Genomic DNA, 22,838 nt, shown 5'->3' on the forward strand with positions numbered 1-22,838 from the left:
ATGTGACACTGTGAAATTGCATGCAATCATGCATCAAGTGCTTCATGTGCATTTATTAAAGCCTTACAAACAATGTGAGTAACAAGCTGATGTATCTTTAAACATGTAATAGGGTCAAAATCTATAGTTCTTTGTAATTAAAAGCTGCACTTATCAATATTTTCTAAATTAATAATGGATCAAATGGCTGTGTAATATTAGGCGAGTTGCTTAAAGTAAGAATTATCACAGACTGCAGCTCTTCACAATATTTTATCATCTTTCAGCTCATTGCTTTGGCTTTATGACACATAACTTTTTACTGTTTTGATTTACTCTCCATGCAGCCTGTACAGTACCAGACAGATAAGTTAGCGACCAGCTGGTGAACATTCAGTAGTGGCGCATTTAGTTGGTGAACATTCAGTAGTGGCACAGTTAGCAGCTAATTAGCCAGATATTTCCTTCAGGAGTTGGTGGAGACAAAAACAGATCTAAAATGAGAGTGAAAATTGGACTTATATTTGTCTGGTGGCCAGAAACACGATGCTAATATTGCTCTGTTGGATGTGTAAAGAGGCAATTAACACTTACATATAATGACAGCTTTAAGTGATAAAATGTTAATATTGTGTTTACAGCTTGTGGCACTGCCCCCCTGGTTGTAATATAAGATCAAGTTTAAAGACAATCTGCCCATATTTCTTTTGTCGTCTGTTTGATTCTTGAGATAAATTTAATTTGTTACAAAAACACACATTATCCCATTTATTCCACATCAAAGATTCCATGTAAAATTTATTTTGTATGAACTATGTTCATTTTAAATAGTCATGTGGACAATTCCCACACATCACAGGTAAATTTTTTCAATGGAAATAAATGTGACAGCTTGTATCTACTTCACACAAGCATGCATCCATAGTGGAATATACTATATAATACAACAAATAATACATGTACACGTATAATACAAGTAATAGAATTTCTCATAAAAACCATACAAGGACACACACATACACACACAGCAGAAATGATACCTGCTCCCCCCCGCCAATAAAAATAAAAAATCTTCATTGTCTTGTGGTACAAGTAAACATCCAAACTTGACCTTACCCATGACCTTGCAGAGCTCTGAGGCTGGCTTTATTTTAAATGATCTTGGCTATTATGTTGCGACCCAAGAGCCCAATATTCTCCTATCAAAGGCTTCCAAAAACTATTTTTAAATTACGACTCAAGACTTGCCAAACACTTGCCAGCATATGGGGCCTCTGAGGCACCTGTCATCACTAAAAGTATCTCAGCCTGTTAAAAAGCATTTACAGAAAACAAACATTTCTGTGTCTTGGGATCAGAGTGATCCAGCAGCCAAGAACATGATTTTTTTTCGTTTTAGTCTTGCTGTGCCACAAAGCCGGGCGCAACGCAGAAGTTTTCTTTACTGATACTCTGGGACCAAACAAAAAGGCAGCCTTGCTCTCTGAGCAGGCTAGTACTATATGTATTTTATGTTTTCACTGCTACTCATCTGACTATTTTCCAATGCAGAAGTCTTTGAAGATGATATCCAGGATCTCCTCTGCCCCGACCCGTCCAGTGATCCGGCCCAGGCTGGTGAGAGCCAACCGGACACCCTCGGCTGCCAGAGCAAGGTCGATGTTGCGGTACCGCTGGTACTGAGCCAGGGCTGCAAAACACTGCTGCAGGTGGGCCCTGTGGCGGGCCTGGGTCAGGGTGGGGGCACCAGACAGAGGGTCGCCACACCTAGAGAGGAAGTTAGAGAACAAAATAAACCAGAGCAATCAAACACTCATTATTTTGGGCTTTATTTTGTATTTTTGGTTTAGAAGGAGTAAACACCAGAACATAAGTGTGCAAATCAGATTTTTTAGTAGCACAAACATTGTGCATTTTTGTTTCACTTTGTTTTATTAAAGCCCTTCAAAGGACAATTTAAAATTTTCTCATGTTGGTAAGTCCTCATAAGACACTGCGGCAGACAGCAAGACCTGCTGCAACTGAATCCGTTTAAATCTACTTCACAAAAATGATTCTTTAGTATAAATCCATTAAAACTGAAAACAATGAGTATGGGACTTACCAGGTGCAATTATCCACAACAGGTCAAAGACAATCTTAGGTTTTACAAAAGATACATAACATAACATGAGATATGTAGATCTGGCACAACAAAACATTATAAATTGTAGCAACTCACAGAGTCTTGACACTGCTGTGCAAAACTGTGAGGAAGTTCTGCAGTCCTTCAGTAGTGTGGCAAGAGATCAGACAAACAGGAGGGAGTCCAGAAGCCTGTCTCAGCTCCCCGACCAGCTTCTGCCTCTGCTCCTGAGGCAACAGGTCAGTTTTATTCAGCACCAGGAGAAACCTGTCCGCAGGAAATACTGTTGTAAGAAAGGAAGGAAGAAATTTTTGATCAATACCAATGACTCAACTATCACTTCATCGGACACTGAGATTTCTATTTGGTTACTCTTTGTGACTTAAAACTCTCTTTCCAGCCTATATTCTTTGGATTCTTTTAATTAAATGAGTGACTGTTGTGACAATGAATTGCATTCTTGAGCTAAAAAGCGAACAACTGAGACCTTTTAACTTTAGTTAAGTCATATGTAATAACTTAAAAAGCTGATGGAAGATGTTTTTGCCACTTACAGTGTCATTTTACCATTGACTATAAGTTTACCATATTTAATATTTACTTTGTTGTGCCTGTGAAGTGAATTAAAAAAAACAGTTATGTCACTGACAGCCCAGCAAAACATTCATGGTACACTGAACACCAGGTTGTGTTACGCAAGCATCGCAATTATAGCAGCTTAGAAGGCCATTCTTTGTGCTCTTTTCTATGAATTTGTCTGTATGTATTTGTATGAATTTTGTTTGAATCTGATGAAATCGATTTAAATTTGTGTTTAATAATACAAAATACTTTAGATGTTACAGTCACTGCCCTTGCCATCCAGAATAGTGGAGAATATCTAAATCAAGTCAAGGGGTATATTTACACTGTGGGATGGGTTTATAGGGCTATACACATTGCTGCTGAAAGCTTAAAGCCTGTTGCACATGAGGCCTAGATGTCATACCTGTGTCAGGCTGCTCCTGGTTGAGCAGGACACTCCTGAGGTGTCCCTGAAGGAAGGATGTCGCCTGCATTGCGTCAGATGGGAGATGAGCACAGTCCACAACCACAAGGGTCAGGTCTGCCTGGTCCACTCTGAAGAAAAAATAGAGTTGCAGACTGAAACATCTTAACAGTTATTGGATGGACTGCCATTAAAGGTGGTATAGACATTCATGTCACCGGCAGGTTGAATTGTCACAACTATGGTGATAACCTGACTTTTCATTTAATTTGTCTAATACTTTGGTTCTTGACCAAATAACTACACTACAGTCCCATGAGCCTCAGCTATACTTCGTGCTAATCAAATGTTAGCATGATAACACACCAAACTAAGATGGTGAACATGTTGAACAAGATAAACATTATACCTAGTAAAACATTATTGTTTTAGCATACTGCCATTACCATTTGCATTAGCACTAGCCCCACTGAGAGTTAGCAGCAGCAGCAGCGGATCCTTGTACTTACCACATCCTTCCTACAGTGACCCAGGTCACCGGCCTCTGACCTGCTCCCTGCCCAGAAAGTTCCCTACTGAACATAAACTGCCCACCCTTCCTATAGAGCTACCAGGTTAGCCAAATATCTTAAACAAACAGTAAAGGAATTACAGAATGTTTGCATTAAAAATAGTATTTTTGTAGCCTCATCTTAATCTAGATTTTCATTGATGTTTGAATCACCAAATAATCCTAAAATAGTCATGATTTTGTAAATACATTTATTTAATGAAATACATGTTTAACAGTACTGGAAAGGTGCACTGAGTCCCCTTAAATCTTCTACCACCTAGTTGTTTATAATCTTGATATACCGCACATGCAGTGATTTAATACCTAATTGTGTCAGACAATTTATCCCCCTGCCAAGAATCCAAGGACTAGGGGAAACAATTAACATCTGTCTTTTTTGTCATGAAAATTGTCATATATTATACTTTTACTCAACTGGCAGGCATGTCGGCAACACACTGTAGTGGTATATACTGTAAATATATAGAAAGTATTGCTTTACTTTTAGAGCTGTTGTATTTACTGTATATATGTTTCTATTATATACAACAGACAAAGACTGGAAACTTTACTTTCACCTATAAATCATTCAATAATCAATATGCGGCTGTGTTGTTGGGACCCGTCCTTTTTCCTCCTGCTCTCCAACACCAAAACCATGTGATAGAACATGTCTTCGTTCATGTGTGTAAGCTGATTTAATATTATCTGTATGTGCCTGTATGTCCAGGCTTCTATTTGCCTGTTTGTATAAAGCAGTGATGACGAAGTACTGCTATTCTTCACTTATATAAACAGTGGAAACAGCTGTTAGTAAATGGTCATAAATATCCATTCTCAACACCACACATGAAGAATGTCTTCATCATAAATACTCTACAATGAGGCAGACTCTTCATTACGCAACCTCCTGAGGTTGTTTGTCCCATGTATTTATAACTCCGGTTTAGCAAGTATATAAACTCTGGAGCTTCCATAGACATTACAAAAATATAACATCATGTACACGGGACAGGCAATGACTTATTTCTTCCCTTCTTTCTTTTGAGAACATAATCCATTGGTCCTGGCTAATTAGTTTTGCGTTATATTATACACATGTGAACATTTGCTGAAGCTTCTACACGTGTTCTCTACATGTACTACTGTCCTGTAGCTGAAACCAAATGCTCCAAATACCAGCGTTAATTTCTCAAGTTTTTTGGTCTACCTCATCAAAACTTTTAAAAGCAGGAAGACTGAGCTAAACTCTAGTATTTTTAATATTTAAAATGTAAATGGCGTACTCCTCCTACCTTTCCCGAGCTCGGCGGACCCCCTCTCTCTCCACCAGGTCTGGGCTGTCTCTGAGCCCGGCTGTGTCACTCAAGAGGACAGGAAATCCACCAATGTCCAGTGCCGTCTCTACTACGTCCCTGGTGGTGCCAGCAATGGGAGACACAATTGCTGCAGGTCTCTGGCCTGGATATAAAAGTTTAAATGATAAGGTTGGCAATATTCTATATTTTTCTTATTGTGAACAAATCCCATGAAAATACCAAAACCAACAATGTTTTCCTGTCTCTGAAAGCTTTGTGAGATCCCTGTCTGTCTGTGGCACTCAGCCGACATACATTTTAAAACACAAATCAAGTATATATAAATTTATTTTTGAAAAAATAATTTTCCTTAAATAGCTGGGCACTGTAGCTTTTTAGCCCTGGATGGGCAGGGAGGTGCTCTTTCTGCCTTATGGCTTTTCCGCATAGGCACATGGACAGGCAGGGAGATCCGGAACAGAGCCATACATAACACATTCATAACTTACTGCAGCGCAAATATCAGTTTCCTTGAAAGTTGTCTTGACTCAACAGAATTAAATAGTGAAATGGTTGAGGAGTATTGTCAGCTGTGGATTAATAAACATTTAGTCCTCTAGTGAATATTTAGGAAAGCATGATGGTGTATGTGGGATCAGCTATAAATGGACTACAATGACTGTGATCATTGTAATGAAGGTACATGGCTTACATGGCTTAAAGATGAGAGTTTGAACAACAGTGGAGGTCTATGGCTCAGAGGAACGAACTATATTAGGCTCTGGCTATACAGACAGTAGCCAGGAGTCCATCCAAATATAGCATTTATTTTAACAGAATTTTCAGAGAATTGGCAAAAGAACATGCTAACTTATGCACATTTGCATCCACTTCTCTTATATGAATATTATGATTTGGTTAATTGAGCAGTAGGTGGCACTAATATTCCAGTCAGGTTCCATTATACCATCACAGAGGAAGCGGGAGCAACAAGATGACGCAGTTAAAAGAGCACCAGTCAAACCAAAAAATGTTTAAAAATGCTAATGCTAATTCTTGTTAGTATATAGGATAAATTCATTATTGCCTTTGGTTGTTTCACATCAGACAGTCACTGGACCAACACAAAATTATAGTTCAAAAGTAGCTGTTTTAGTTTTGTAGCTTGTATTTACTTTTGGTGACTTACGAGTAATTTGGTTTATTCATTACCCCATGTAATGAATAAACCAAACTGTGCAGTTTTTTGTCATTATCCTATTACAAGAATATCAACACCATATTTTAATACCTGACAGTTAAGCTTTGCTTTTGGCTATTATCATTTATGTCAGGAAGGATTTTTCTATAATAATCAAATATTGGCTTACACTTACCATTTCACATATCAGTTGCACTCTACTTATTGGTCTCATTAAAGAATTATATCCCTTACCGTTCTGCACTGTCCATAAAACAACAGAAGACATGTACAGTCATCCTTTCTTTATTCTTTATTCAGGAAGTTCGTAGTCGGACTATCGCTGTGTATCCTATGCCAACACAGCCGGCTCATTAATATTTGTCTGTGCTGACTGGGTGTGAGCCCAGGCCACAAGGAATACTAATCAGAAGAGGAAACAATAACAGGATCTAATCTGAAGTTTGATAAATCACCCATTATTCTGACAGGAAGATGTGAGGAAACCCTGCCAAGTCTCCTTTCTGGGTAGTTTATGTAAAGTGATTCTAAATGATTTAAGGATACAATATTCTAAACGAACATAACAAACAACAAGGGTTTGACACCAAACTTGGATACACAATTGAAGAACTGATTTAGAATGAGAAAATTTTAATTTTAGTTTCATGTGGAAAATATTAGAAATAATTAACTTCATTTTTATGCACGTTTCTTTATCACACTACTACACAATCAGTTAAAATTTTGAATGTGACACTACTTGCATCAAATAGGAAGCAATGAAGTCTGTATCAGGAAAATCTAAATATTGTAAATAATGTGTGCCAAGAACAGGATCTAGTGTTCACAGATGGTGTTTATAATTCCTGTACTATGATTATTAAAATGTGTATCACAAAGTGGACATATTTATTTGACCTTTCACATGAAAAACTTTGCTCCTCTGAAAGCAACAGGAAGACTAAAAGGGCACTTGGGGAGCACAGGTCTCCACCAAGGCCAATAGTGCAGTCATCCATGATATACAAATCTGCAAGCACAACCACTATATATGTCTGGATATATTTCATTTACAGTATGTTAAAATATGCTTGCGCCTAGCTGAAGTCTAATCATCTCAGCTGTGCATCTGCAGATTGCTTATTTCTTACATACCTGCTGCATTTGTTTCTACGGTGATGTTTGAGGTGGAGTTGTATTTTGCTGTATATTTCGTCGCGGCACTCCAGTAGATTTAATTCAAAATGGGTTCATGCATGCACAAAAAATTTAATTAATTTTGCCACACCAATTTGACATGAAAATTGGGCCAGTAGTTTTTCATAATCCTGCTGACAGACGAATGGCACCAAAAATATAACATCCTTGGCGGAGGTTAAAAAACACCTTGGAAACAGTGGTTGAAAAGACAACTCACCACAAGATTCATTAGTAGTTGGAGTTTCATTCATATAACATAAAAGGGTGTAAAAATACACGGAAATATGATAATCTGCAATACCATGACAACTTAACAAACTCCATCGACTGAGGAAGATTATGTGATGAACCTTGAGGGACTGTTTTGGCAGACCCCTTTCTACATTCTGCAATTCTTTTGCTAGGTGCTAGGAAAAAAAGAATGACTTCTGATGAAAATAATAACTCTTAAATTTTTTCTGAACCCTGGATGTTGGAGTTGAAGGTCAAAATGCCAACACCAATATCTTCTTTTAGAGTGCATTAATTCAAGACTGCTGCTTGTATCTAGATTTTTTCTCCCACAAAATCCTGTCTTGTCATATAAACCTATTTCTCTCATTTTCTGTGCACGGAGCACAGCATCTGCATTTTAATGAAGACAACACAAACTTTTGTTAGTCCACACTGATAGAACAGTATGACAGATTGTTCCTCTCCCAAACCACAGCTGATAGCACCATGATTCAACAGTATCATACTATTTAGTAGATAGGAAGTCATATTTTCATCTTAATCACTTGATGTGTGTGTGTGTGCACATTTACTTGATTCTCTTACAAAGTGTGTTAAGGAGGCTGCTTTTCCCTGCATTGGTGGCCCCTGCGATGACCACCTGGACTCCACTGCGTAGCCGCTCGCCCCTCCTCTCATCCTTTAGGTGTCGCTCCATCTCTGCTTGCAGATCACACACCGATCTGTCCACTGGGGAGGGTGTGGGAAGACAGAGGAGGGAAAAGGACATGACGATGGTTTCATGTTCAACTTCACGTTTGTGACCTTGTGAGAGGAATTTCTGTCCCTTGATGAAAAAAGCTACTCTTCCGGTGTCTGGCACCCTTCATCTGGATGAAAAATGGGTCACGGACCTGTCTCTTCCAGCATGTGACTTAAGAGGAAAAATGCTCTTGACAATACAATGCATCAACAATTTGGCGACAAATTGAAACTTGACTCAAGCATAGACACATTAATTCATCCAAAATGGGCCAGGTATTATGCTATTATTATTTTCCACTATGAGGCGAGACCCCACATTCTGTACCACCTAAACAAACAATAGTTCCTAGGCTTCATTGTGTTGAAATTTCTGCGGCTTTTGAAAAAAGACAAACACACACACACACAGGAAACCTGGGTACAGAAAAAAAAAACAGTTGGACTGTTCGGTGCTGTTGACAGCACTATTCCTGTGAGCGACATGGCAGGTTGGCTTTGAAGGCAAGACGAATGCCTCTCCTGTCCCCCTGGCCTTCTCTCCACACTTCCTGAAGGAAATTGTCTTTTAAGCAGTTTGATGTCTATGGCCTTTCCCTACAGTGCAGCAAATGCACACGATGGCCAGTTGAAGATCCAAACAGGAAAGCCAGCCGGACTCCTCTCTCCTCAGAGAGAAACAGAGCCCTCTGACCCTCCTCACCTCCCTCTGAAAGCCCAAGGGATGACTGTTCTGTTATTTTTCTCTAGCACATAGTACAAAGTGTATACATACCTTGATTTAAGACCCCATCCTCAATGAGCTCATCCTCACTGAAGTCTATGAAGGCCTCAACATGAGCCAGACACTGTGGGACACAAAGCAGAGAGGAGAGAAGGGAAGATGCTGAAATCAGTGTGTGAAATACAGGCAGCTTTAGAAAACTTAAAAGTCAGTTGTTGGGGGTCTCAAAATGTAAAGGTGATTATTTTCTATATATACTGAAAAGTATATTTGCATTTTGAAATGTTTGGGGGTGAGCAGCCAGCACAGAAAATGCAGCTGCTGACATGGATATATTACCTGTGATACCCCTGTACTGTACACTGTACTGAAAAAAATGAAGTAAATAATAATTCTAACATCACAAGCAAGTAAAAGGTAAGGCAAATACTACTCACTACACTTTTGATCACAAGATAATAAAAAGGTCTTCACATTTTTAAAGTTTTTCTTCATTAACATGTCTTATTTTCCTTATTGCATAGAGGATGTTTTACTTCTGTGGTGTTGGAGTATAGCTATTTTGATTTAGGGCTACAAATAACTATTTTCATTGTTGATTAATCTGTTGATTATGTTTTAGATTAAAAACTTTAGTCAGAAAATGAGTTCATTTTGTCCAGCCAAGCTCATCTTTTGTTTTGCGATCTCCCCCACAGTTAGGGCAACTAAATTATATTTCACACTTTAATTTTGTTTTTTAACAGTGTTCACCAATACTTTTATGCTGTGTGTGTGTATGTATATAAACTCTAGACGCCAACATTTAAAATTCAAATAGCTTCCTCTAGGCTTTTTCAAGGACTTTTTCAAGTGCAGTAAATTCAAGTCATGTTGCTACTTTACGTCATTGCCACATTTTTGAGTTCATCTGAACACAAAGTGCAGATAGTATTCCCACCACAGAACCGATCAGTATCTTGATTGACATTGCAGAACATAACATAACAACACAATAGTAGTATAGCTGCACAAAAACAGGAAGGTCAAGATTCTCATACTTTAATCCATTCACAAAAGTGGGAAGCCAACGGTTAAATAAACAGCATTGTTTGGGGGTCAAATAGGGTTTGACCCCTTGCATCATACAGAAGGTATATGTCTGATTAACGGGATTCCCAGAAATCTACGTCCAAAATAAATGCACGTTTGAATTGCTTCTAGGAACCGCCCTAAGAAAACTGCTGACAAGCAGCTTAACAGGGTTTCTCGAGGGAGATCACCTGGACCGGTTCATCAGATCTGGAGCCAGTGTTGAAAGATCACTGGCCTAGATTCTCCAAAACATTTCACAGTAGCGGAGGGTTTGGCCTGCGTCCATTAAGTTGAACGGTTTATCTGCGGTCAGTGACCTGCTGCTCTGAACACATATGCCCCACCATATCAAGCTAATAAGCATTAATACGTTTATCTGAAAGTCTTATTTATGAATTTGAAACTACAACAGTAAGGTGTCTTTCCCAAACAACGTATATGGAGAAAATACAGACAGGGCTTTAGATGACTACCAATTTTCTCCCCCAGAAAGGTGCAGGACAACCATGTGCAGATGTGGAAATCACTTCATTTAGTTCCCTTGAGTTTAAAGATTTATAGTCACTAACTACGTAGTTTTCCTATGCTGCGTCCTGATTACAAAATGGTTAAGGCACATACCACATAACGACAACCTCTGTTGCAGTTGATACCCCTCTCTCTTTCCCCTTGTTTCCTGTGTGCCTGTATACTGTCCGTTATATATTTAAGGAAAAAATGTCACAAAACAAATCTTGCAATTTAGCAATTCAGTACTTGACTGTTCCATTCTTCCTTGACTCTAATTTATGTTAACTTCAAGACTGACTCAGCTTTTTGACCCTTATTTATACATATAGTATAAGTACAGGATACTGCACAGATAAGAACAACAATACTGCTGCATAGTATATATCAAAGTCTTTGTGTGCCTGTCATAAGGGACAGACATACGGCAGCTGTGTATAGCAGTAGTATTTATCTATAATCCATCCAAAACAATACACAGCCAGATGTTTTGACAGAGAAAAAAAACCATTAAATGGGTGTCACGTGAGTGGAGATGGAACAACAGCACATTACAGAACAGAAGGTGCTCGATTAAAAACGTCTTGTTAATAGAAAGTCAAAAATCAAAGACAGAGATGTGCCCTTGAATGCTTACTAGCGGCTTTCCTCAGGAAAGTCCAAATTAACAGCTCAACAATGTCTCACAGCAGCATTGACTCAGTTCTGGTGCCAAAACACTGCAGGATTACACAGAAGACTTATTTGTACTCAAACAGCTTTTCAGCTTTTCACAGTCAGAGTGCAGACCAGAGGAAATGTTGTGGTCACCGACCTGATCCCTTCAGCCACTTTACATGTCATCACATAATAGTAATAACAATAACAACAACAGCATATAAAACTGTATTAACAGATTGAGAAACTTGATCTTCAATAGACAAGTACTTCTGTGAATCAGATATTATATTTGCACTGGGAAATATACAATTTCAAAGGTTTTCTGGAATACTCTACAATTATATTAATATATTAATTCCAATATCAATTACATTACAACAAATCTAGTTTAAATTGTTAGATAGATTGATTAAAGAAATGTACTTCACACAAAATAACATTTTAATTGTATTATATTTCTACCAACAAATCAACATCATCAGTTGATATACCTGCAAAACCATTAATGGATTGGATATAGCTGCAAACTAAGTGTCAATCATTTGGCAATGTGTTATGTTAATTATTCCATTTATTTTTTTCCAATCCTGGTTACAATGTAAGATAACTATCTACATGTGCCATACAGATTAGTATTTTGATTCTCAGTAGTGAATGGAAATGCCTGTACTACACGTTCTACAGCAACAAGAAAACAGGAAGCCTCATATTCCCATAAGTTAGTTCATCAACGGTGTGTTGGAAAAGCAGCTGTAGAGATCCAAAAAAAAAATAAAAATAATGCATTGTTTTGGTGTGAAACTACTGAGGTGACCTACTGCACAGTACAGACAGGTTCTTTCCAAAACACTGTTTTCGGAGAAATGTCAGACATGAACATTGACAAAGTCTCTTCAGGGAGTTTATGCTGTCAAGCTAACTTATATTGAACATTGTGTTTTCAAGAGGTGGCCCCCTGTTCACCTGTAATGTCAAAGAGCAGGTCTGGCTGGGTCTGAATCACTACGAGGTCCAAAGGTGATTTAGATCATGTCACGTTGGAGACCACAACAAATCAGGTCAAATAGCAAGCATTTGGAGCTGACTGATCAATGTGTAACTAGAGGATCATTACACACACAGGTTTCCACAGCACAGATTAATTTAATTAAATGTTCATAGTGCTGAGGGGGAAAAATTATCGCATTATAATATTATAATAATTATCATAATTATCGAGACCAAGATGAACCCAAAAAGTAAGAAAACACAGATTTGAGACCAGACCAAATAGTACAACCTTCAGGTCCTGCCACAGATACTACAGCTACACCTTTAAGACCAGAGCCCCAGTCCTGATGGGAACATCGTAGTCTACACCACCAGTATCTGTACTACCTGTCGACCTACCCGTTTCAGTTTGTGGCTCCAGTCTTGATAAAGGCTTCCCAGCTCTCCTGACATCTGCCTGAGAGCCTGCCTCCTCTGAGCCTCGGTCTCAGCATGGATCAGATCCCCGAGCCCTTCCACCTTTAAGGAACATTCTAACAGTTATGATTGCCAACATTTTTGTTCGACTCTTGCACTAATCTTTTCATTCTGACTAACTGTATGACTCAAACATTTCCTCCCATTATGAAGAAGCCCATTAGCTTCATTCACGCATTAATGTTCTACAACCTAATAAAAGAAGTGTTCAAAGGGCAAAATATGTATAAGGCAAAATTTTCACTGTTGAAATGCTTGTTCATTTCTTACCCTGTTTATTCTACATTTACTCTGACAAGCTCTTGATATGCAAATCTGCACAGATCTGTGTATCAGTGTGTTTTTTTCAAGCTCTTCTTGACCGACCTCTGTTAAACCCAGTTTTCCTGCTTGAAAGGCTCTCCGCGTGAACTCTCCAGCTTCAGCAGGCCTCATGCCAGGCACGCTTCCTGAGAAACACACACAAACACACACGTGCACAGCATACAAACAGGAGGAAATGGATGCGACACGAGGTGGGCATGCATCATGCACACAACAAACACAAACAAAGGAGGATCAAATGCAGGGTCAGCGTGTCACTCAGGGTTCACATGGAATAAAAACATTTTTCAAATCTCATCAAGAGGAGACAAAACTACTTTGCAAATGAAGATAATGATCTGTTTTACATTCTACTGGTTATCATCTAACCAACATCAACACTACCTTTCCTTTAGTTTAATTAAAAAAATAAATTAAAAAAAACTTTTCCTGCAGTGTCAAGTACACCACCACAATGTTTTCCTATCTAACAATTCTTTCATTAACTACTTTTATAACCATTTTTGATTTATACAATACTGCCCTCTGGAAGGCCAATGGGAGAACTGCAGTACAGCAATCACAAAATACCATTTGCCATTTAGGATTGTCATGCAAGCACATACCGGTACTATCTATCCTATCTTCAGAATAGGAATGCATGCTTCAGCTTTCCCTTTCACAGTGATGGACTCTCACATGACTTGACCACTAACTTTTCTTTTCTAATGCAGGCTTACAGCTTGGGAAGACTATGAAGACTTGCATACCATAATCACCCTGCAAAAAGACGGTACATCCCATGACATTGTATGTTTGTGTGATATACTGCACTATAGTTGTATGACATTGTAATATACTCATATTGACATCTGTACTTTACCTAGAGCCTGTAAGACAGCAGTAATGACAGCAGGACCACCGTGGATATGGAACTCCACACAGTCCTCTCCTGTGAAACTGTGAGGAGCTAATAACATGCACACACGAGACAACGACACAGTCTGAATATCCTTTAGTCATTTAAATATGCATGAGGAGCTTAATATTTAGGAAGACCTTTATTAATTGTTAGATTTATCTGAAACATATTCAAAGATATCAGGTTACAAAATGTCTGAGGTAAAGCCATGACCAAGAACCTGTCATCGGGAAGTAATTAGTTCACAATCTCAATTTAGATTGATAGATAAAGGAATGTTATATCCTGGGGTAAAACTTTGTGCACATCTCACCTGCATAATGGTAATTAATATGTTACCATTAATACAAAAGATTAAAACAAATGTAGATAGATGGAAACTAATACATTTGAGTTCACAGGGAAAGGTAAGCATTATTAAAACGATTGTTGCACCTCAGTTGAATTATATTTCAATAATGGTGCCAGTCAACATTACTCCCAGGATTTCTAAACAGTTTAATCAGTTAATGTAAACACAACTAGGAATTCAGGAAGGTTGGACAGAAATATAGAATGTAGAATGGAAAATGAGTTTGCTGCCCCCTTTGGGCCAAAAGAGGCATCATCACATAAAAGTGTACCAAGCATGAATACCAGCCCCACTGTGGCACATTCCAGAGAGACATGGATAAAAGCTCTTAAGCTGTTACATGTCTCTCAGTACAAGCAAGGATAGTGTTCAGTTTGAAACACATCACTTTGAATAGGGAAATAAACTATCATGTGGGAATCTTTGTTGGATATGAATCTTAGTGATTTGTGTAGGGCAGACATTTTCCTATCCTTCCAAGAGCTTAAAGATCATTTTGACTTAATGGACAAGAGGGAATTTTGGCTATAGCTTCAAATTAAGCGCTGATGAGAGTTTGGGGATTTGTGAAAAGGAGAACAGACTGTTATCCTATTCTAATTTGCCAAAGAGTGCATCAGTCAAATTTTTTTTATAAACTGATGGCAAAAACTCTGTATGGTAACTGTGAAAATTTAAGTAAAATCTGGGAAAGAGCTGTTAACTCAAACATAGAAGAGGATATATGGAAAAACATAGTGGTTGATGCTTGGTCGTCAGGCAAAATCATTTCCTTCCTTCCAATCCTACCACTAGGTAAATCCAGAATAAAATTTGGACTTGCAGTGGCAGGCTTTATGGGTGCTTCAAGGACTGTCAGATAAAGGCTGTTTTTGATAAATGGTTAAAATGAATGACGCATTTTGTCACCTTTGAATCTTTACTCACAAGGACTAATAATTACCAAGGGAAGATTGATGAAGTCTGGTCTCAATTTTTAATGTAGTGTATATGAAGAAAAAAATAACAGAATTAAAATATTTCCACTCTTTTGATGAAAATGTACTAAATAATTTATGTTGTATTTATACTTTATACTCCCCCCCGTATTTTATTGGTTTGATTAACTATTGTGTCAAGCTTAGTTTTATTTTCAACTTAATAATAAACTACAAGTGCCAAACTAATTCTAATATGAGACAAACTATATTTTAACACCTATTAGCAATATCTTAAGCATAAATTATACTCTATAATATTGTGATTTGTTGATAAAACCTTTGGCAGGAAGGGACACAGACCATGGTGTGTATAAAGACTCCATTCACATTACAAATCACAGAAATGTGAAGAAGAAATGAAATGCATGTGTGTGTGTGTGTGTGTGTGTGTGGTCCAAGGGAACAGACCTGGGAACCAGAGGACAAGTCCGCGGTCCAGCACTTCTTTGGATTTGGGGTCCGAGATGCTGCGTAACAGGGCGGTGCGCGGAGGAGGCAGGCTACGTGTGAGCCCGGCCATACACCTCAGAGCTGTGGCTGAGGCTGGACCACTGGCTCGTACCACAGCCACCCCACACCTGCCATGACCTGATGATAATGCAAAGATGGTCTCAGCATGAGCCAGTCCAACTGGGGGTCCATCGCAAGTGGACAGCAATCTGCAAGGTGGAGTGCTGGATATAAGTAGATGGTAAGACACGCTATGCACACTGTAGCAAAGTCTAATGTTCTGTTTCAGTGTGTTTACACAGACATGCTATACTTTGTATTATATAGATACAAATCTGTATCTTCTGGCAAAATATAATAAATTGTCATCAGATAATTAAAAAACAGAAACTCTTTAAGATGTAAATAAATAATACTAATACTAAGAAGAAAAATAAAGTGATGATGACTTGCATGGGCAAATAGGGAGAAGATAAATTAATAAATGTGTGCCAAGACCAAAACAACTAGCGCTGAATACTGAATGTATTTTAATGAACTGAATAGTTATAAAGGAAACATAAAAACCTTTAAATATCTTTACACACTGTATTTTAATTATTCAACTGTCAGGAATATTGATATATTCAGTTATTTTTTTACTCCTTTACTGTCTTTTGTCGGTTTTAGTGTTGGACAGCATGCACTGTAACACACACTATATCATTTTTTAAACAACTGAAATGGTTGCACTCGGGAGGACAGTTCCTGAACAAGTGGCTGAAACAAACAGAAACCGTAGTTGATATTTGGTAACAAACCTTGTCCTAAGTGTGTGGACAGCAGCTCTCCTTATCCCGTGATAAATGGATGGCAGCATAATTATATAAAGATGCGAATACCAAACGTTTCATGTACTTGCTGTTTCTCGTGTGGCCGATTTAAGAGGCTGACATTGCAAAACATGCTCCGTCCTTGTTCACTTTATTCCTGTAAGGTAATGTCGGGGTAACCTGTGATTTTAACGCTGACTGGTAGTTCATCAACCGTACTGCAACTGTATGTAACGTATTCTGTGCGAGCTTCCTTGTTAAACTCATGCCTCCACAGTTAAGCGTTTACATTTACCACGACGAGTCTGTTGCTCCCTCTGTTGATTGTGATTGGTTTGCGTTTTCCACAACAGCGGCGGGTTGTACAGTCTCATTTGTTCAGGATCTGTCAATCTGTAATAGGTCCCGCCTACTGTACGCCATTTAATTCGGCCCGTGTAGCTACCGTTGCTGCGACATCCCTGCACGCCTATCTATCTATCTATCTATCTATCTATCTATCTATCTATCTATCTATCTATCTATCTATCTAATTTAAAAGTAAAAATGCCAGTCTTGTTTTTTAAATAAAACTTGGCATTCTGTTACAATTGAGGAGAAGGGGTAGCCTATAGGGATAACTTAGCTAGTCTTTTTGTTGTTTTTTTAAAATAAATATCATAGGCTACTCATGCTCATTATTGTTAAATGTTCATTTCAGTTTTTATTTTACTATTTTTATTTTTTATTGATTTACCTAAAAAAAAAACTTGATTTGCACAATAATGCATCATGTATAGCTGCTGAAGGCAGTAGCCTATGTCTGTTTCTTGATTTATCTGTCAATCTCTGTAACTCACAGGTGGGGAAACCTCTGTGAAAGATCATGGAAAGTGATTCTCTCTGGGGAAACAGAGATGAGTAATGCTTCCTGCAAAACAGAAACTGACAAACAACTGACTCTATTTAGATGAAAGAATTTGTATTTTAGAACAATAAGGGCATAGAAATAACAAAATTGTTTATCTACAAAGACAAAATTGTCCATCTACATACAGCAAAGCGTATTTCAGAGTTTATTTTAATATGGCTTTTTTTAGTTTAAAACTCAAAGGTGTTTCAACCTTTATGAAGATTTATTGCCAGGCTGTTGTAACTGGTAGGCCCTATGTGTTAACTCATATATTTTTTCTTTTTTTCCTGTATATGAACTCTGTCATTGTTTTAATTTTCAGTTAAATTATCATTCATCATTTGCTGTGTGTTGCGTTAGCTATTGTGTCTTATAGGCTACTAAAAATAGTTGGTGGTGTGATCTGTAGTCCTTCATTGCCTACATAGGCTACCATGCATATTACAGAATATAAATAGAGCAAAGGCTACATGTGCACTGTGTGTGTGCGCGTGCACGCATACCCTGCTGCAATTCCTTGCATCTGTCAGCCCAGAGGGTGGTGAGTAAGCAGAATTTATGTTGGAAGAAGATACTTCTGAGCTGTGAGCCATATGAGAGACAGATAACTGCCTACCTGCATGGCTGTACAGTGAAACATGGCATCCAGAAGGGCTGGCCAAGGAGATAGATTGGGTACACGACAAAGAGGTATGGCCTGAGGCCAGGGGAGCAATCTTTAACCTTGTATCTCAAACATATATTGGCTGCCTACGCATATACAAAGCATGACAGCTGTCACCTCACAGCTGTTGAGCACCATCAATACACAAACAGTGTTGTCTCATCTGACTTTGTCTGATTAAAGATAAAGAAATTATCTTTGTTAGGAACACACACATACACACCTCACACTATTATAAATTATTATAAAAGACGTAAGACAACTGTGAGCAGACATGATAACATGATTTGGTTGGTAAAGTATATATATTGATGTGAATGGTATATAATGGTATATGATGATAAAAGCAGTTTCTGCTTCACAAATGAAGATACAGCTGCTACATACACACTGTGTCTGTTTGAGTGTCCGGTGGACTGAGTGAAGAGACGTTACTTGTCTCCAGACCTGAGTGTCACTAAAAATTTAATCTATGAAGGTATTTTTTGCATTAATAAATAAGTCATAGCTATTTAATCTTCCAGGACAGGACAGCGCATTTGCAGTCACACAGGAGTATAGTCTACCTTCTGGACTGTAGAACCCACTGCTGCTGAAAGGATTAGTATTGTGTTTAAACTAAAGATGAGTACATAAGTCTCTGAAAGTGCACAAGAATTAACAGCTTTTTGTTGATCACGTGAGTAGCCTAATTTGTCTGGGTTTTGCCTTAATAGCCAAAGGGTACATTACTATTTCTGGCAGTTTGAAGCCTGGCTGCTGGCAGAGGTCACTGTAGGGCAAAAAATAGGCCTATAAAATTATCCAGGGGGACATACATGATTGAAAACTCACTATTATGTTCCTAAAATATGTCTGCAGTATTTTAATTCCTAAAGTTTGCCATGCATGAAGTAATGAAATAGTTAGGCCTACCTAACTTGACTTGAAGAAATTAGCCATAGCCTATTGTCTGAGACAATAGGTAGGCCTGCTCACAAAATCATCAGGTTACTATCGTGAACTGCTGTAAGGTGTGTATGTGTTTGTGTGTCACCCAGACCCCCGCCCCCAATCTCTTTGTCCCTCCTCTATAGTCGTCGGAGGAAGACTCTCCATCTAGCCGCGCATCTTGCTCCAGAGCACCATAAGGATGATCCGCCGCTGCACCGACACCGACCTTCACTTCACTTTCACACTCTTTTAACCCTTCACTCGGACACCTCCGGACACCGCGCTACACCCATGCTTTGCCATCCTCCTGAGATGCGAAACCATTACACAATTTCCCGGAGAATATCTTCATCTTCCGTCGCTCCTCGCTGATAGAGAGCATGCCCGACACGGGGACAGGCGCTGCTGCCGCGGCGGCCGCCAGTGGCGCCACCACCGGCGACAGCTCCGAGAGCTCCCGGCACCGACACCGAGCGCAGCAGGGAGACTCAGAGAGGCCGGAGCCGGGCGCTGCCCCGCCACAAGCCTCCTCCGGTGTACTGGGTGAGTGTGCTTCTTCTCGTCGTACGATGCGGTATAGGACGCGGTTAAAGGGAGAGAGCACAGGTGAACGCGCTGCTGGGAAACGAGACGAGCACCATCATTCACCTCGCGGCACAGTTCTTTTGTCTCCATGAAGGCGTCCCAAAATTACCAATTGATTAGAGCGCAGGCCTATAAATGATGGCTTTCACTTGTATCACATGTTTCCATAGCAGCGGCTTTTTAAAACGTGCCTATTGATGTTATACTCTCTCTTTAGGAAAATGGCTACATTCTATTCTGTTTGGTTTTGACCTTATAGGCGGTGATTGTGTGTAGGCTATTATCCTACCTGCTGTTTCCACAGTATCCCTGTAGGTACTTGTAGTAATTGCCATAGTTTATTCCACAGCATCCTTGTAGGCTGCTAGTAGGCTATGAGATGGGCTGTCTCTGAGATGTACCCATCTTTCCTCCAGGCAATCAAATGTTTATTAACTTAATGATGACATCAAGGGATACTTTTGTAGCCTGATCAGACTGCTACAGTCTATTTAGCCTACCAGTTACCATGCGATTGGATAGGACAGGTGCATGTTCTGTCATTTCAATGATGGTTAAGCCATAAAGGCTGCCCCTCTTACAATAACATTCCCATAATTTGTTACCTTTGCATGTTTGGTGTGGTTTATACCCCACTGCTGTTTAAATTATAGCATTATTTACCTTTTTAGACAGGCTAAGCATAATAAACATGCTTTCTGTTTACACTCCATGATAGTGGATTTTAATAGGCTGTATCATAGTTGTCTCACTGCGAAAATTGCAAGTGGGACTATTTTTGGAACAGACTACAATATTAGCCAGGGCTGGAGAGACTCAGCTGCCGAGCCAGGGTTGTTTTTATTCTGCATGCAGGGTGCAGAGACAGCCTCAGTGCTCCCTGCTAGTACTGCTGCAGAGTGATGCAGTGGAGCAGTGGGTTGTCAGCGGATGAGTGCTCCTTTCCACACTTGGCTGAGGTAACCTGAGCAGGTTGCTGCTGACTGGAGGAGCAGCCTGATGTCATCGTTTTGAGCCGGTCCTTGAATGGGTTACTGGTGAGCTGGAGGGTCAGCAAAGTGGAGATGAGTGCAATTTAACATTTACTTCATTAGCTAGGAGCAGTGCTGCGGGTAAAGAGAAGGACTGGGAGACTAAAGCTTTGAGGGTACAGGCAGATAACAAACATCAACACACACAGGAATTTACTGGTACCAAGCTCTTGATAAAAGGTGTCAGTGGTTTAAATGTGTAGGGCTGACTATTGAAAGTCAGTGCTTTTTGTTATTTACCAAAATGTATTCATAGCATCAAGTATCACAAACCTTTAAGGCCTGAAAGCTGGCATTGAATCCCTGGTTTATTTATTCTGTGATCAAATTGTTCCTAATGTGAAATGAGAAGGTTGCCAATTTTAATCACACATTAGAATTTTACCAGCCACATCTGGCTCCCTCATTAGACCTGTAATCATTCAATGAATAAACACTATGTCAGTGGTGCACTAATCTATTTGTTTTCAACGTTTATGATATAGCACCCATCCTATTGGGCGCTGGGATGTGCGTGTCTTTTTATAATTTTGGTCTCAAAACAGTACATAATTAATACTAAAAAAAACAAAAAAACACCAAAATAGATACCTTTATAATAAAACTAAATAGGGATGAGGGACAGAATTTGCCAACCCATGCAACCAATTGCTTCCAGCTGTGGCCTGTAGCACCGCTCACACCACGCCCCCCTGAGCTACAGTCTGCAGCCAGACCCTTCTTCATGCAACAGGACCACCTGCTTTGTGTTAAATTGCTGTCTAATCCAAGAATCACCCCCTTACTGTTTTTTCTTCCTGTTTGTTGGAGAATGATCTGACAGTGAATGCATAAACTACAGCCTTAGGGGTGGTAAAATGTCTGAACTGAAGACCACATAAATCCCAGAGAATAACAAAATTGTGTTATTGAAAAGTATCAAAGGTCCGATGTGTATCGGAAATGTTAAGAGCATTGACTGTATTGCCCTCTTAAAACCTCCTGGCCCCACTTGCCTGTACATTTTCTTGCATGGGTCATGAGAGAGAAGGATTGGGTTTGGGGACTTCAGTGGGATTATGATGATATCACATAACCGCCCTCACATGTGTCAGTGTCAGTCAGCTTGCACAGCAGCAAGTCAGGGTGATTTCTCGGGTTGAGCCTGGAAGGATTTTCCTCAAGGGAAGCTTGGAAGCTCGATTGTCTCCATGCCTCCACCACATTTTCCTAATCCTGCCACAGTAGACTGGAATGACTTTGATCCTCTCGACCATCTTCCTTTGTAGCTCTGAAACTCAAAAGCCTGCGTTTCAAAGATTAATTAAGCGCCCATCATTAGAAAAAGCAAAATAAAAGTCTCACCAATTAGTTTGTGTTCCCTCTGAGGCCAGTGTTGATAAGATTCAGTGTTATGGAAATCAGGTCATGTAATGTGCGGTTGCCTAATCAGCAAGCTCAGTGGTTGAGGATGTAGGACATTGGTTAGGATATACGGCGAGATTCAATCTCACTTTCAAAAATGATGTGATGATAATGGGCTGCAGCCTGAAATTTTGTATCTCTCTATGCACTCCTGAAAATCTGTGCGATTTGAACTCCCTCTGTTGTGCTACAAATGACCTTTTTACTTTTATTCTATATTTTGTCTTCCAGATTAATTCTCAGTGAGTGTTTTTTGTTTCAGGCCATTTAAACTTGGGGCTTAATGAGATGTTATTGATGGTGATAATGATACTGCAGTTGCAGCCATGACACAATCTAGTAGGAATTAAGTAGGAGTAGGAGTAGTCACACTTTTATAGGACAGTCTGCATCATGAGCTGATTTTATATATTTGCTGTTTCTTAACTGCCACACTATCTAAATTAGGTTTCACTCTTTAAAATTTATATAATATACAAGTGTGCAAGTTTGGCAAGTAAAGTCAATCTAAAATAAAAGCTCAAACCCTTTTTTCACCTGTGCTCTGATCTAAAAGTGAAATTTTTTTCTGAGGCAGTGGTGAGATCTGAAGTGTCCATTTTCATCTATGTAAACTTATTTAACTCCAACCTTGATGCTTGGCATTAACAAATGCACTTTTACAGTCTGCAAAATGCATGGGAGAAATGTATTAAGCAGGGATCTGCACTCATCCATAGACTCTTGGTCACGGCTTTGCTCTCTCGCTCTCACTGGCTCTTAAGCAAGTAGAATACC

The 22,838-nt window shown here is 39.1% G+C and overlaps 2 protein-coding genes across 3 annotated transcripts in view; one reads left to right on the forward strand and one right to left on the reverse strand.

The window, feature by feature from the left end:
• Positions 1-719: 719 nt before the first annotated feature.
• gtpbp3 (GTP binding protein 3, mitochondrial) lies at positions 720-16,861 on the reverse strand. 2 transcript variants are annotated; one of them, XM_038715431.1, is made up of 11 exons: positions 16,541-16,861; positions 15,699-15,964; positions 13,920-14,006; positions 13,100-13,182; positions 12,656-12,775; positions 9,077-9,149; positions 8,146-8,289; positions 4,941-5,106; positions 3,093-3,223; positions 2,201-2,387; positions 720-1,746 (listed from the first exon to the last, which is right to left on the reverse strand). In XM_038715431.1, exons 1-11 carry the CDS (start codon positions 16,597-16,599, stop codon positions 1,515-1,517), a joined length of 1,548 nt encoding a protein of 515 aa, XP_038571359.1. In that variant the 5' UTR covers positions 16,600-16,861; the 3' UTR covers positions 720-1,514. The 2 variants fall into 2 exon arrangements, with proteins under 2 accessions (XP_038571359.1, XP_038571360.1); XM_038715432.1 differs by having other exon boundaries at positions 15,699-15,949; positions 16,541-16,860.
• A 2,335-nt stretch (positions 16,862-19,196) lies between these two features.
• ano8b (anoctamin 8b) overlaps positions 19,197-22,838 on the forward strand; it is a 43,231-nt gene continuing 39,589 nt past the window's right edge. Inside the window, exon 1 of the mRNA XM_038715433.1 lies at positions 19,197-19,584. Coding sequence (XP_038571361.1) covers positions 19,422-19,584 — 163 coding nt within the window. The 5' untranslated portion in view covers positions 19,197-19,421. The remainder of the gene's footprint in view (positions 19,585-22,838) is intronic.

This window comes from Micropterus salmoides, unplaced genomic scaffold (genome assembly GCF_014851395.1).
Source record: "Micropterus salmoides isolate LMB-PRFRI ecotype aquatic unplaced genomic scaffold, ASM1485139v1 Ms_hic_scaffold_13, whole genome shotgun sequence".
Classification (NCBI taxonomy): Eukaryota; Metazoa; Chordata; class Actinopteri; order Centrarchiformes; family Centrarchidae; genus Micropterus; species Micropterus salmoides.

Bases quoted from the DNA above. Each gene is read 5' to 3' on its own strand.
- gtpbp3 (XM_038715431.1), bottom strand. From the start codon at position 16,599: ATGCTGCCATCCATTTATCACGGGATAAGGAGAGCTGCTGTCCACACA. The intron at 5,107-8,145 runs GTAAGAGAATCA...TTTTATATCCAG, and splicing joins CAGCCTCCTTAACACACTTT to GCCAGAGACCTGCAGCAATT. The intron at 3,224-4,940 runs GTAGGAGGAGTA...TTTTTTCTTCAG, and splicing joins GTCCGCCGAGCTCGGGAAAG to AGTGGACCAGGCAGACCTGA.